Source organism: Gavialis gangeticus, unplaced genomic scaffold, assembly GCF_001723915.1.
Source record: "Gavialis gangeticus isolate Ggan-Ray unplaced genomic scaffold, GavGan_comp1, whole genome shotgun sequence".
NCBI lineage: Eukaryota > Metazoa > Chordata > Crocodylia > Gavialidae > Gavialis > Gavialis gangeticus.
In genome coordinates this window covers 176,617-191,927 of record NW_017729015.1, presented here as the reverse complement: position 1 = coordinate 191,927, position 15,311 = coordinate 176,617, and the positions used below count along the sequence as shown (strand labels likewise).

At 36.7% G+C, this 15,311-nt stretch overlaps 1 protein-coding gene across 4 annotated transcripts in view; it reads right to left on the bottom strand.

Moving 5' to 3' along the window:
• Positions 1 to 15,311, bottom strand: part of EYA3 (EYA transcriptional coactivator and phosphatase 3) — a 156,631-nt gene that overhangs the window by 97,248 nt on the left and 44,072 nt on the right. For all 4 annotated transcript variants that reach the window (XM_019512107.1, XM_019512106.1, XM_019512109.1 and 1 more), the window contains exon 2: positions 4,850 to 4,948. In XM_019512107.1, coding sequence (XP_019367652.1) covers positions 4,850 to 4,882 — 33 coding nt within the window. In that variant the 5' untranslated portion in view covers positions 4,883 to 4,948. The remainder of the gene's footprint in view (positions 1 to 4,849; positions 4,949 to 15,311) is intronic.

Sequence of the window (15,311 nt, the reverse complement as noted above, 5' to 3'; positions counted from 1 at the left end):
ATTCCATAGTAGACCAGTGAAGCAGCACGTAGCCTCCTGCTCTGTGAGCATGACCGAACCATGAACCTAGATAGTAGAATGTGGTAATACAGTAGAATGTAGTAAACACCAAGAGTGTTAAATCAAGACTCATCCCCAAATTCCTAGCTTGAAATAACCAAATCCTTAGCTCGAAGTAACAATGTTTCTCCAGACTATATAAGCTGTACATTCTTAAGCTACGAGGAGTTCCTCTGCTCTAGCAAGAGTTCTGACTTGCGCAGAGCCCTGGCGCAGGCTATCGCATCCCCAGAATCAAGACACTCCGGGGCCAAGAGAACCATGCGGGGTGGCAGCTGCCACCTAAGGCCGATGTGAAGTGACCGTCCTCTCTGCTCTGTTCTATCGTCTGCCTCTGCGCGTATCCTTAAATAAAGATTTGCAAGAGTGAAAACAACCATGAGTACATCCTTTGTTCAGGCACAGAAAATCTTCTGAACCCAGTCGTTCATCCTAAGACAGGGGGGCATGTTGAGCTGAAAGTAAAGCACCTTTCCATTGCGTGTAAGCTTTCCTTTAGTATTCGAGGCATTTTAGAAGCCCCTTGTGTAGCCACGTGGATTTCTTGCCATTCCTCTCATGCTTCCATAGGGTCAGAATAACTTGCTGGGCTTTCAATACTGTGCTTTTTAGAAGCACTGGTATGTGCCAATGCTCCTGCTAGGACTTAAGTCTGAAAGTTCCTGGTTAGATCTTGTCCCTCCACTCAGGGTCACAATGATCACCATATGTGGGGCAAGGAAGGAATTTTACCCCATGGTCACCCTGGTACAGGCTGTCAGGTGTTTTGCCTTCCTATGCGGTTGGGGATGAGTGGTCCTTTCCTTGGAGGACTTGGCTGAATCTAGACATGCGTAGACATTTGGTTCCCTAGGGACAACTAGCAGTGGTGCACCTTGTGTCCCCAGTGAATGCCTGTGCTACATGAGCTCTGGTGCACGACCAAGTTACCCCGAGTGGGGTACGGGTGGCTGAGGCCAACACTGGGTTGGCCCCAACAGCCTTACCTGGGGCCTCCTAGGGCTGCAGCTGTGTTGCTCCTACTGTGTGGAGCCTGGCCAGCAGCAGAGTGTGGCTCTGGCTGGTTAGGCGCTGGTTTTGGGCGGTGCACACTACCGCTATGTGCCCCACTCTGCTTTTTTTTCCTATGGATCTTTTTGACCCCTGGATATCTAGGAGTCAAAAAACTCCTCCATGCTGCTTCCTTGCAGCGCAGAGAACAACTGAACACATGGTATGTGGTGCCACAGAAATGTCTGCTGCGCTGCATACCACACAGCCACGCTCGTCTGGACACAGCCCTTGAGTAAATTTTAACAATGTTTGCAGCAACAGGACATTGGGTGCTGTGGTCCTCCCGCTTTACCTCTGGCAGATTAAGCTGTTATTTCTTTTGGATGTATCAGGGTTAACTATGTAGTTTTGCTAATAGGTTAGACAATGGTTTTGGATATGAATCTTCCTGCCTCAGGCAGGGGGGTTGGACTAGATGACATCTGGAAGTCCCTTCCAGCTCTAGTTTTCTACGGTTCTATAAAACACCACTCTCTTGTTCATCTACAATTTCCATGAAAATATTGTTTTTCAGAAAATACTGAAGGTATGCCACTTGGCTGTTCCACCTTGTCTATCTTTGCAGTTGGGTCATAATAAATCCCTTATAGTTAGTGTGATATTTTGCAGCTTCATGGTCTTAGAAGTAGTTCTGAAACTCTACCACTTGATAAACAATAGGCTTCACAGAGTTAGATACGTCATTTTCCAGAAGGTTCATGAAATCGGAGACACCACCATAGCATACAGAAAACTCATGGTCTTTTGTTTTTTAGTTTTTCAGTTCTCACATTTTTTCCCCTCCATTTCGGTTGCACTCCCCCTGAAAGCTCAAGCTACTTTAAATTTTGCTTCTTTGATGGCTTCTATAGCAAGAGTTAGACAATATTTCAATGTCTTATTAATAATTGTTAGAGAAGTTTCTGGAATGTCTGAGAACGTTTGCTTGATGAAAGCAAAATGTTTCATCTTCAGGCTAACCCGAAGAAGAGCATACGGTGCCCAAAAGCTTGTTCAACATCTCTCCAACCATGGAGATGTCCAATAAAAGATATCACAAAATCCCCTGCTTCTCCATCCATTTTCTTGACCATAAGGCCACAGCAACCAACACCCAAACCCTACTGGCTTGCTGAAAGCCAGTTTTCACTACTGTGCTTGTAAAAACAGAGAGCAGACACACACTTTCTTTTTTTCTTCTTTTTTCCCATTGCTCCACACATGCCTTAAGACTCTCTTGGAAGAAGCAGCTTTTTAAAATGCTTATCAGCCTCTCGGTGACCAAGGTATAGTGTGAGATTCCTATGCGAGGGAGGGCGCAATGTGGTTGATTATAATGATAAATATTGCATTTTTCCTGGAGGAAAAAGTACTTTTTAATGGTGATTATGCCAGTAAGATGTTTTTAGTAATTGAGACATTGCAACCTTGTAAAATTGCTATGAAGGTTTGTACCTACCTTGAAACAAATTCTATGTATATACTGTCAGCTGTGCAGGATTTTTCAAGTGAATATTACAGATCAGCTGCATGCAATTATATTATTTTTTTAAGGATAACAGGTCATAGTAAAGGACTGCTTTTGAAAAATATAATCCTGATAACTAATGCAATTACTTTTTATGACAAAAGATTATTTGGGTTGCTTCTAGTGACTTTTGAAAGATACCTCTCTTTATCTGGTCTCCCAGTCTTACCCCCTTCCCTGGGAATCCCACACAAGAGAGAATAGAAAAAACTCATATAATCTAGCAGGAAACCATCTTGCTGCAAAAATGAATTCTTACTAGAACCTGGGAAGAGGGACAGTCGAAGAGGGAACCAACTAAAGCCATGTATCAGGATACAACACGCAACCTTTATGGCAGAATGTTTGGTGTGGGCAATCCTAGCATGCCTCATTTATAAGTGACAATTCCTATATATTTCAAACACTCATCATTATTCCATCATGGAGGAATAGTGATCCGGCTCCTTTCCTTTTTTTGCATCCTTGTGTGACAAGGTATTTAGCAGAATTTGCAGATTCGCTGGAATCTGACAGGGCCATTCTATGACTGCTTTTGCTAAGGACTTGAATTTGCAACCTCTGGGCCATCAACCATGAGCCTTAGTGCCCACACCACCCCAGCCATCATAGGATAACAAATGACAGACTTAAATAACTTCATTTTTCCCCGTCACTCATCCAAAATTATGTGGAAGTAAGCCCTTAAATAAGCATACATTACTTATGCATTACTTTTCACTTTTATATACAAAAGAGTAACTTTGAGATATAATAATAATTAATTCTGGCAGGGGAGCAAGTGTAAACAATATAAGCTCACAGCTAATAGAGTGATTTCATTTTTTTTGTTAAATGGTATTAATACATTTAAAAAAAAAGTTGGCTATGAAAACAGACATTAACTATATTTACAGGGTTGATCCTGTCTCAGGCAGAGGGTTGGAGTACATGGAGGTCCCTTACAGACCTACTTTTCTATGATTCTCTATTAGTTTCCCCTTTCCTCTGATGACAAATTTTACAAGCATATAAAAATGCTACTTTAGATTAGAATAATAGTAGGTCTAATTCTGCATTCTAATCTCTAACAGTGACTACTATGAGATTCTTTACAGAAAATCTTCTATGGTTACTTATGGAATAAACCTGCACTTACGGAGAGTATCTTCCTAACCTTCCATCAGTTAGGAGTTGGCTTATGCCCCAATTCAAAAGCATTTATAAAAAATAAAATTCCCCCCATACCTAATGTTATAAACACAGATGCTTTCATAACCCGTATAATTAGAATTCCAAAAAGATGTGGATATCAGTATCATCCTGTGATGCCAAATACATAGTCTGATACATGGGATATGCATTTGATAATATCGCCAATCCTAAAGAGAAGTAAGGGTTCTCTTTTACTGGACTGGGTGAGATGTTAAGACAAGCTTTCAAGCACAAAGAGAGCTTGTATAACATTTTTCTCTGAGCTATCCAGTTGGTAAAGCTTGACTGAATTCCAAATATAAAATTGTCACTGGCTTATGTAAGGTAAAAATGTTTAACTAGTATGATGTTACGCATGAACCTGATACAGGAATTAATATGCATCAAAATTTATGTGCAACACATTTATTAATTCCTGTATCAAATTAAAACATCTGTTTTCATTCTATTCCACATTACTATTTATCCTTCTGCAAACTTCTGTGAAATGCTATTATCAATAATTTATAAGATGACAGCATTTCAAATATATATCACTGAGAGATATCTCTTTACTATAACTTATTTTTAATACTCAAGACATTCAAATAATTATATAATATAATAACTACAGTAACCAATTTTTAACATTCTGTAAATTCAAATAATTCAAACTGCATAAAGTGAAGGGTAACCATTGCAGAAGTGCCACCATAAATAGTAATTTTTCATTTTTTTCATTTTTAAAAACAGTTTGAAACTATCAGTTTTATGGTAGATCTTTGCTTTGTTTAAAAAATATCTCCTTGTTTTAAAGATTTTAAAACAAAATATGACAAAAGTTCAAAAATACCCATCTACTTATTTTATTATCAGCATTTTTATTATATTAAATAAGGCTAGTGGACAGCCTATATTACTAACAGCAAAACCAATTTCCATTCCCAGAACTACGCAGTGAGACATATTACCTGTTACAGAATTGACCTGAGAAACTGAAACTGAAATAACTTCTTTTTCCACAATCATTTTTTAATATTAAAAAAAAGTACTTACTGGTTGTTCTGGTAAGTCTTGTGCCTTTTCCATTGGTGTTAATGTTTTTAATATACTTAAATGGTTAGAATGTGTGTCTTCGTCTGCAGTCTTCAAAGCCTGTTAAAAAAGGTGTTCACAGCTTTATGTACTTTTTGGGGTGCTTATCATTTAGGTTATCAGAGAATATTCATATCCTCGGCTCTCAGGCTTCATACATTTGTGTTGCTATCCCCAAAGTAAGAGAACAAAACTCACATATGGAAGGCTTTTATAAAAACAAGGGATTTACCAGTAAGCCTCAAGATGTAAATAGATTTTTTTTTTTTAGTGCGCACGTGGCACTTCTTGACAGCACTTCACTTACAGATATTTGCTATGGAAGCTAGCATATTAAACACTTTAACTGTACACGTGCACTGCAATTTGAAAAATGAGTAGTGATCAAGCCTGGGCTACTACCGGTATATCAGTAAACAATGATTCAACCTAACCTGCTTTAATTTAGAACATTTACATAACTGTTACACACACGTTAAACCAGGACAAGGATGAACTAGATGGTTGTTTTTTTCCCCCCCCTTGTTTTAAACAAGCAGTATTGGCTATTACCAAGTTTGTAAAACAAGTTTACTATTTAGACTATACATTTAAGAATAAATAGTATGACTTTGTAGTTTGAAACAAAAAGTTAATTAACAAACTCAAAATTGTTAGCACCAAACCCTATCTGAATTCTGTAATGCATTAACCATAGGAAAGTTAGTTAGAAAGAAGACTATTTTCAGAAATATTTTGCAGAATTCAGAGAGTCTGCCAAAAAAACTGCAATAAAAACAATCTCCCTAGGGGCTTTCCAATGGTAAAAAACAAACAAAAATACAACATAGTAGATTTATAGCAGTATATAGTATCAACTGAAAGTAAAATGTAAGAGGTTAAAATCATAATGGTCAAATTCTGAATATGAATCAGTTTAATTTATTTCTCTTCTAGCATGCTGTTATCACTGACATTAGACAGGCTACACTAAAAACAATATACATTGCATGAGCTGCTTTAAAGACACTTCTCTCAGCACATACCCTCTAATGTTTATAACTTCTTGTGCTTCCCAAAACATAATAAAAATTGGATACATTCAAACAGATACGTGGTCATTTTACTGCTACAGAACCACAAAAAACCCTGAAAGTCCACAGAATAATTTGGGGATACATAAATATAACAATTATATTGGTAATTTATCTACTGAGTTAGAAACTTTTTCTGGCCTCACTGAAATCTGTGAAAAATTTCAATGGCAATAGAAATACAATACATCCTTTAATTCAGTATCAAATCAGGCTGCTTATTCTCTCTCTCTCTGCTTCGATATTTATATTCTGCCTTTGGTATCTAAACACCTTCCATACTATGAAATTATCCAAAGAAAAAGTCTGAGTTGTGGCATTACTTCAAACAGCTGCCATCTACTGCTCTCCCTCAGACTTGTGCCTGCATTCATAGTTCTTATAATTATTCTGTCCTTCACTCATGATAGCTGAAAAACCTTGTATTCAGAATGAGCTTTTGAGATGCATTCATAATTTATACTAAATGAAAAAAAAATACAATTGGTTGTGTATCCGCATCAGTGGGAAGCACTGTAGGGTCAGTAAAATAAACAATTATTTGGCGCAAGTCAATTTTTTTAAAGCTTCTTGGTGACTAAGGAATCTAACTTCTATTTTCAGAAGTAATTAAGGCTTGAAGTTCCTAAATTATTTTGACTTACAATGAAGCAAAGCCTTCTAAATAATTTAAGTGCACACACAAATTCACCTGAGGTATACTGCACACAGTGTGAAAGATGAAGTCATGAACAATAGCTTGAGCTTGTGTTTTTGTCAGCTTATATCTATACTCCACCTTAATTGAATACAATTCACCTTGGCTGGGATGATCTAGCTGGGGATGGTCCTGCTTTGAGCGGGAGGTTGGACTAGATGACCTCCTGAGGTCCCTTCCAACCCTAATTTTCTATGATTAAATGTTAAAGGGAGGTAGTTAGCCATGGAAGTCTGAAACTAATTCATTCAGAGAGAATAAACTGTCACCCAAAACAACGTATGCCTCTATGAATGAGTTCCTAAAGATGCCACACTGCCCTGCCTCCTGCTTAAGCATGAAGAGTGAATTTCCTTTCTTATGTATTTATATATCTATGTACGTTTGCAATTTACTCATTCAATTTTAAAAAACAAAGACTGGAAGAAAAAAAACGGAAATTGAAAAGATTATGAATGGGGACTGTATGCCATGGTAGCTTGTGATGGTACTAATGACTCAGCCTGTCCCCTGAAGTCCTATATTCCTCTGATTTCTTAAGCAGTTTCAGAACTACAGTGTAAATTCTTGGAAAATTCCAAAGCTGAAATCTTCAGGGAAGGTTTTGAATCTAAGGCTACATTAGAAAGTAAAGCAGTAAACCTGTTCTGGTCTGACTTCTTGCCTAAACACCTTTTTATTTACTCTGGCTTTCCAAAGAAAGGAAGAGTGAAAACAAGGTGCATACATGTATTTGTATTCATATGGAAAAGGGCAAATTTTTTCTCATGAATACTGAAATTAGGATTAAGGAACACCTAGTTTATGAACAGGACTAAAATTTAATCAGAAAACTCTTGTTTCAGACGGGTGGGACATCTTGTTACCCACGAATGCAGATTTCACACTCCACCCTGAAAAAGTCAAAATAAAGAAACTTCTTCAGGTAGCAAATGAAAACTTGAGTCACAGCTGTCACACATGCATTTCCTTTGGGAAATATAAGCTATGGCTGCAGTAAACACTCATGCATACAGAGGACATGCTATAAAGAAACTATGCAAATCGCTGGAGTTACAGGAAAGGAAGAGAGAACGCAATCAGAAGAAAAGAGCGTGTACCAGATAGTGAAAGGGATAACTGTAGTACAGCTGTATAGTGGATTACAAGTTCTCTGAGCAACACAGGTTTATAGTTTAGGATGTCTCTTTAACATTTTATTTAATCTTTGCTAGGACTGGAGATGGATGAAGGGTGATACATTATTTAGCAAATGCCCATCTTTGTTGGCTAAAAAGAATGGAGAAAAATAATTTACATCTTTTTGGCTGCAAACAAATCAAAATCAGTATTTGAAACTATGACAAAATGCAAAACTAGAACTTTTGGTTCAGAGGTGATACCTTTTATTAGGCCAACTAAGAAATCACAAAAAAAACAACTCTCTTTCTGCAAGCTATGAAAGATTCAACTTCACTTCAATAATTTTTTCAAATAATTTCCAATAGAAAAAAAATTAGGAAACAGTACAAGCATAACTTAAAAGATAGAAAAACTTTCAGCATCCCCAATTAGAAACTGTTGTACTTTTTAAACCATAGCCTTGTATCTTCAAAAACTTCTACTCCCTGCATAACCTTCTATTGAATAGTCTGGCCCATTACACTACATGATCAGCATAGGAAATTGGAGAGTAGTCCAACATCCAACCAATGCAGGATTGTTTCTTACAGTATATTCCCAAACTCATCATTCAGAGACCATGAAAATAGGACATGGCAAATACCTAAAGCTATTTTTTGTATTTGGGTTCTGTATTTTATTTCCTTTAGACTGTTTATAACATTAAAAAACCACAGGGAATGGAGGCAAAACAAGAACACTGGATTATTATGACACATGACGTTGATATCAAATCCTCTGACCTAATTTTACTGTTCTGACATTTTCATAGAGCAAATGTATGCTAACATAATGGTAAAAGCATGAATGTGCCCACAAAGCAAAAAGTAAAGCCAAACCTTGCCCTCTCCCCCACTAAATACCAAAAAAACCATTATCACAATGTTAAATACAATTATTTACTATTAAGAAATGCACCTGCATTTTTCATGAGCTGGTGCGCAATGCATTAAGATACCAATTCCCCTCCCGCCCCCCGGTTAAATATTTGCAGCTGAATCTAAAAACTACTTATGCATCTTGCTCTCAAATTTTCATGTTACAATAGTCTATTCTTTTAATGGATTCTATACAAACAACATCAGTTTCATTGTAATACATTCAATCTGTAGCACGCCAAAGGAAGACCAAAAAAACCCAAAAAAATTACAATATATATGGAGCCCTCTGGATTAGTATATCTATGTGCAGTAATGATACAACAGTCTTGGCAAATGATGCAAGCAGAAACCAAGATAACATTTATGTTCTGGCATCAAGCCAAGATAAAGCAAACAGTGCAAAGGCTTCTACTTCCCTTTAATATATGCAGTAGACTCCAGGTATACATAGATGTTAAAAGCTGCTACGATTTAAAAACATGTTATCAACTCATTTTTTTACTACAGGAAGATGAGTATCTGTATTTATCAAATGGGAGAGGGTCCAATGGGCAAAATAAAGGATCACGACAAAACATCAAGATAAGATGTTACAAACAAGGAAACCAGTAAAACTTGACCTATAAAAGACTATCTTCTCAGGCTATTTCTTAGCAAACACCATGTCTTCCATCACAATATAACAATGAATACAAAACAAAAAAGTACAATAAATCTCTTTGCCAAATGTACATATCCTGTTTTATAATGATAACGCTGACCACAGGAAAACCAGTTGCGAGGCTGTGCTATTCAAGCCTCACTAAGTACCTGTGCTGTTGCTGGTGATCCTCACCCAACACCACCTGTCAAATCTGACACTTGTTGTCAACAGCAAATTTAAGTTAATTATAATACCATCAAGGAAAAAACTATTCAAAATGTTTTCAATTCACCTTCAGCTAAAAGGATGGAATAAATTAACCTAGGCCACAAAATTTAATATTACACTAGCATATTTTAAAACTATCAGTTGCTCAATCCAACACTTTTTGCTGCAAAGTAAGGAGTCTGAATAAGAGTTGCTTGCTTTTGTGCCAAGGAACTAGGAATACACCCCTAACTGGTTAAACAGATAGATCCCAGAATATCAGTAACTAGACTGATTCAAAGAACTCATGCCAAGACAGGGTTTCCAGCTTTTCCCCAGCCTCCACCTGTCAACCACTCATACTGGATCAAGTAAAATCATATAAAAGAGGCAAACAGAAATTAATTTTTTCTGCATCTGCACTGTAAGTTAGTTTACCAATCTAAATTTAAGGCCAAGATTTTGTAAACTCTCAGTTCCCATGCACTGGACCTTTTCTGCTCCTCCATGTCAGAATGTAAGTAGACTTACGTGCTAAATGCGCACATATACATACATATGAAGCCTCCTTTTTGATTCAAGGATGGATTTTATTAAGTCTTGGCCCTTAATTAAAAGTCCAGTTCAGATAGGAAGATTAAGGAATCTAGTGCTTTATTAACCTGCTGACAGTTTTTCCATTTTTCATTAAACTTGCTGCAAATCTTACTCAAAACAGTATTTTACCAGGAAATGAAACAAGTTGTCCCCTTGGCTTAATGGTGTTTTTCCTGAAATCAGGCAAGGAGGGATCTTAGTCTAGAGTGACCTTAGAGATCTTTTTTCATTTTGTTTACAAAATGCAGGGATCAGGATTATATAAAATGAATTGAGACTATCAGTCTAGCTGGTCCTGTAGTTTACCTAAAAACCTGTCACCACAACTAGGAACCAATAAGCACTCTTTAAATTACATTTCTGGAGTGGGGGCAGGAAGTGAGGAAGAATCAGAAAAACACAACAGTTGCTCCCCCCGATTGGGACTTCTCCTCGTTATTAAAACTTCAAAGTTGTGGATTCTGTTTTACTTGCTGTAGTTTTCCTACATACAAATTTAGTTCTATTTTAATATTATACAACATTTTGAGGACTCCAAAATACTGAACAGCCCAACTTCTTGAGGTAACTTCATATATGATTAAAATGTTCCTAATTGCTTCAGGAATATCCCTTAAAAATATCTCAATGTTAATGAAAGCCTTTATTCCATCAGGTAAAAAAAAACCCACACAAACAAGTCAGTTTGCTTAGTTGGACTATATACAGACAGGACACCCAAAATTCAGCTCAGCTAGGTAACACATTTTTAAGAAGAAACCCTTGTGGGTCCATTTCTCAAAAAGCCCATTTCTTAAAAGAAGTGATAAAATGGAAGATTTGGGTATTAAACATAGAAAATAAGTAACTGGAAATAATGATTATGAAGGCAAAGTAAAACCAATGAAGAGACATGGAGATCTTTGTAGCATTCCTGGTAATGGCAAACATATTCTTATATTTAAACAGGTCATTAAAAAGCGGGGGGATCTGTTTAGCATGTGTATAATACACAGACACGTTTTAATTAATTTCCTTTCCATGCTATATGATTAACCAAAGAGCAATATAGTAATATGAAAGCAGTCTTATTAACAGTGCTAGTTTTTGCCGCCTTAACTGTGCACTAAAAACAAAAGGTCCTTCTTTTGCTCATGTGCTTGTGAGACCACGTAGAGCCTATAGCTTTTTCACAAGTTGCTATTTACCATTCTTTCTATTCAAGCTCCTATATCTTAAAACTTAAGGATATAAAAAAATCCTTAAACTTCAGGCCCAGAAATGTAATGGAGTAGGAGAGAATGAAAAGTGCCTTTTTGCAGCCCAAGACAATCACTAATCACCAAAATATAAAGCAGTTAGGTTGCCTAACAAAGTCTGAGGACATTAAAATGATAGCGTAATATCCCTCATTAAAAATAAATCAATAACAGCCCTCTTTTTAAAAAGTACTTTTATATTGAAGAGAAACATTAACTAAAGGAAAAATTGGAATAACCATCTGGAAAGTAAAAGTAACAATTATAATATCCTGGTACAAACTGAAAAACTGTAACATTTTATTGTTACTCAAATTGCCATGTTTTCTAAAAGAAAACATCAAGATCAGGAGAGAGATAGCCTATCCAAGATTGCAGATTTGAACTCTTACAGGAACTAAGCACCAACACAAGTTTCATCACCTTTTGCTCCAAGTGAAATTCATACTTCTGTGACCTTGCATTCTTGACCTAAAGATACAGGAGCATACAATGTGTGGGTGTGTTACTGGAAAAAGATTTCAAAACAATGCATTCTACTTTACACATTTTTCTTCTTAGAAAGAGAATGAGAGAATGTCCGATAGATGGTAGGTACAATGCTTATCATTTATAAACTCCTAGCACTACTGGAAGGTGCTCAGGTCACTGCAGTGATAAGTACCACAGAAGAATGAGTACACACTAAAATAGTTGACAGAAAACCAAGTCACAAAACAAAGACGACTTCACAACTGTTATTTCTGAAGTGGTGTAACCGTTTAAGTTAGTACAGGGAAAACCTTGAATCTGTCCTTTCTTCCTAGGTAGAGTTATTTTACAACATTTCTGGGCACCACTCAAGAATAAACCTCTTAAATTTGTTTAATTAAAAATGCTATTAAAACATTTATACACATGCCCTTTTCCAGTATTAATTCCTAAAGGTCATGGTGATCCACCTTTCAGCTGAAGATAACCCTTTTGAATCAGTTAATACCCAAACATTTTGTGTTTAAATTAGGCGTGGTATCACATATCTCAATAATGAAAACAGTAGCTATCTAGGCTCTGTCTGTCATTTATATATTGGGAGGGGAGTGGTAGGACAAAATCAGCTTGGATCTCCTGCACACCCATTTCTCAAAAGTGCATTCATCTTAATCTCAAAAGTATAAAAACATGTCATTAACCATATTCCTGAAAGGAAAATGGTCAAGCACACTGAAGCCCATACTGAAAACTCTGTAGAGTAAAAGTTGGACTATGGATTGTAAATATTAAATATTGCTATTAAATACTGAATCCACACATTTAAAAAAAAAACACTTAAAAAACAGGCACTGCACTTTATTTTTTATAAGACCTAAGCGTTTAAACATCCAGATGCAAAGTTTTACTGCGAGTTAGAACATCGCTCACATCCCAAATGTTTATTTCAGGTGAAAGATACTAAGGAAGGAGTGGTCCGACTGTACGGCTAACGAGCAAGAAGTCCCGAGTTTCATTTCCATCTGATACTGGCTCCATGCATCAGCAGGTAAAATTCACAAAGAGACTTAGATGTGGGGATGCTCAAATCTCAGGGCTGTGAATTCCATTCCCCAAGACAAGCACCTGAGTTTGGTGCCCACAATCCCTGGTATTATATGGAGAAACTCAAGTTTTCTAGGATTGGGAATCACAATGCTCAATATGCTGAGGAGGGACACCTAAGCCAGTCAATAGGAAGTAGTGAAAATAGACGCATCTTAAATAGTACCTATCTTCCTACTTCAAACAGCAGTAAAGCACCTAAGGTGGGGCTGCAATTTGCAGCCTAAAACTTCCTCTCCCCCTTAGATTTAGGTGTGTCGACTGCCAGCCTTCTGAGTACAGGTGACTGCCTGCCTGGCTCTTTTCTTTTAAGACAAAATGGCAGCGCCTCACGAAGCAGAATGTCGGAGTTCTACATCCTCCTCATACCCGAGGGGGCTCCAACCCACACCATGCACTTCTCAGGAGTGCCCCAACCACCAGGCTATCATTTAAGATGGGCTTAGGGCACAATCTACCTCTTCTACTGAACCTGGGTCACTATACAAAAAGGAATGAAAGTTGCAGAGCCAGAGGACAAGGAAGAGGGAGACTGGCTCAGTAGCCCAGTGAAAAAGGCACTCCCGCTAGAAAAGTCATGGATTCCAGCACCTCCTTCCAATGCTATTGGTGCACTTTACCTGATGTGCATAAGCCGTCTGAGAAGCAAGGATCAGAACTTGCTACAAAATGAGTAGTTTCGAACCTACGAGTTTTCTAACATTATCAGTAGTGCCCCCCCCATTCAAAATGCCCTAGTTTCTATAATAATGTTAACGTTTCTGTACAAAGTTCCATTTTATTATGTACATTATAGAATACCTTACATCGGCGGGTCCCAATCTGTGGTACGGGTACCACCAGTAGTACACAGACAACCTGTCAGTGTTACACATTAACAGATTTATTATAGTTACTTTAGATGATAAAAATGTGCTGGTGGTACTTAAGGTTGTAACATTTTAAATAGGTGGTGTGCAATCTGCTTGAATTTGGGAACCGCTGCTTTACATCAATGAATCAATTTTGTTCAACTTTCCCTGTTTGTAAGCACTATTCTGTAATATTTTCTCATTTTTTAAACAACAAACAATCATTAAAAATACAACAACAAGAATAAATTTAAACTATGTCAAATTTGGTTAACCATTCAGCATTTTGCATATAGAAAGAAAACGATCTATTGAGTTAACTTCCAGGAAACTGACAGTATCAGCAACATCTTCACCCTGAGCTCTGGATTTATTTAAACCCTAATCCCTGGTCCCTTCTTCCTCCTTGACTAAACGCAAGAAGAATCAAGAGTTAAGAAGCTAAAACTGTTTAGTGCAGCATGGACAGAATCCACATTATCACTACTTTGGAAGGTATGAAGAGCCATAATAACTACATCTGAGCAGAAGGTCAATTGGCTGCCAGTTTGAATGCATTTTTGGATCTTAAAAATTAAAGTTAGAACAACTAGCAATTTCTAACTACTATATTTAAACATATTTTTTTATTAAATATAAATTACAACTGCATTAAATGTAAACATATTTAAATGTTATAATTGTGCTGCTTAGATTAGAAACACCGGACGCGGTAGATTTACACACATTAATTCTCCAAAAATCAAAAATTGAAAATTTTAAAATATCTTCTTTTTTGTCATTAATGTTGTTTATAGTTTACTTCAGAAAAATGCAAGTGATCAGAATATGTCAAACATTTTCATTGATCTTCTCTACCAATACAATATAATACAATACAATACAAAGTAACCTTCGGAGTGCAAACAACAGAAGAAATTTTGAAGGAGAGAAAAATCTGTTTGCACTGGAATTTAAAAACCCAACATATATGGAAATAAAATATTTCCATATTTGTTTTGTAATACCATTTAAAAAATAAAACTTATCTTGAGATTAAAAACAATGTGGCAGGTTCCTTTCAAATCAATCTAGTGTGGTGCAGAATTTGATCAGAAACGTATGCTGTTCCTGGTTGATACGTAAGGGTTTGAAGGGTTGATTTTGGGGATTCCTTCAGTTCAAAACTGCTTGCAAATGCAGGGGACTGGACTCAATAGCCCAGGAGACCTCTTCAAGTCCTATATTCAAAAAAGAACGTATACAGCATTTTTCTTTTTAGCTTCATAAAAAGAATGGTCCTGTTTATTGAAACATATTATATGAAGTGACAATAAGGCTACTGGCATAACAACTGAATCTATACCATAATTATGGATGTAATTTTAAATTAACATACTAGTAACAAGTGTGCTGAATAAACTGCATGTCACAAGTGTAATTGTATAATATTCAGGTCCCTAAATGTTGCTTGGTAGAAGACTGAATATGTATGTATTTATGCTCTTCATCTAGACACAT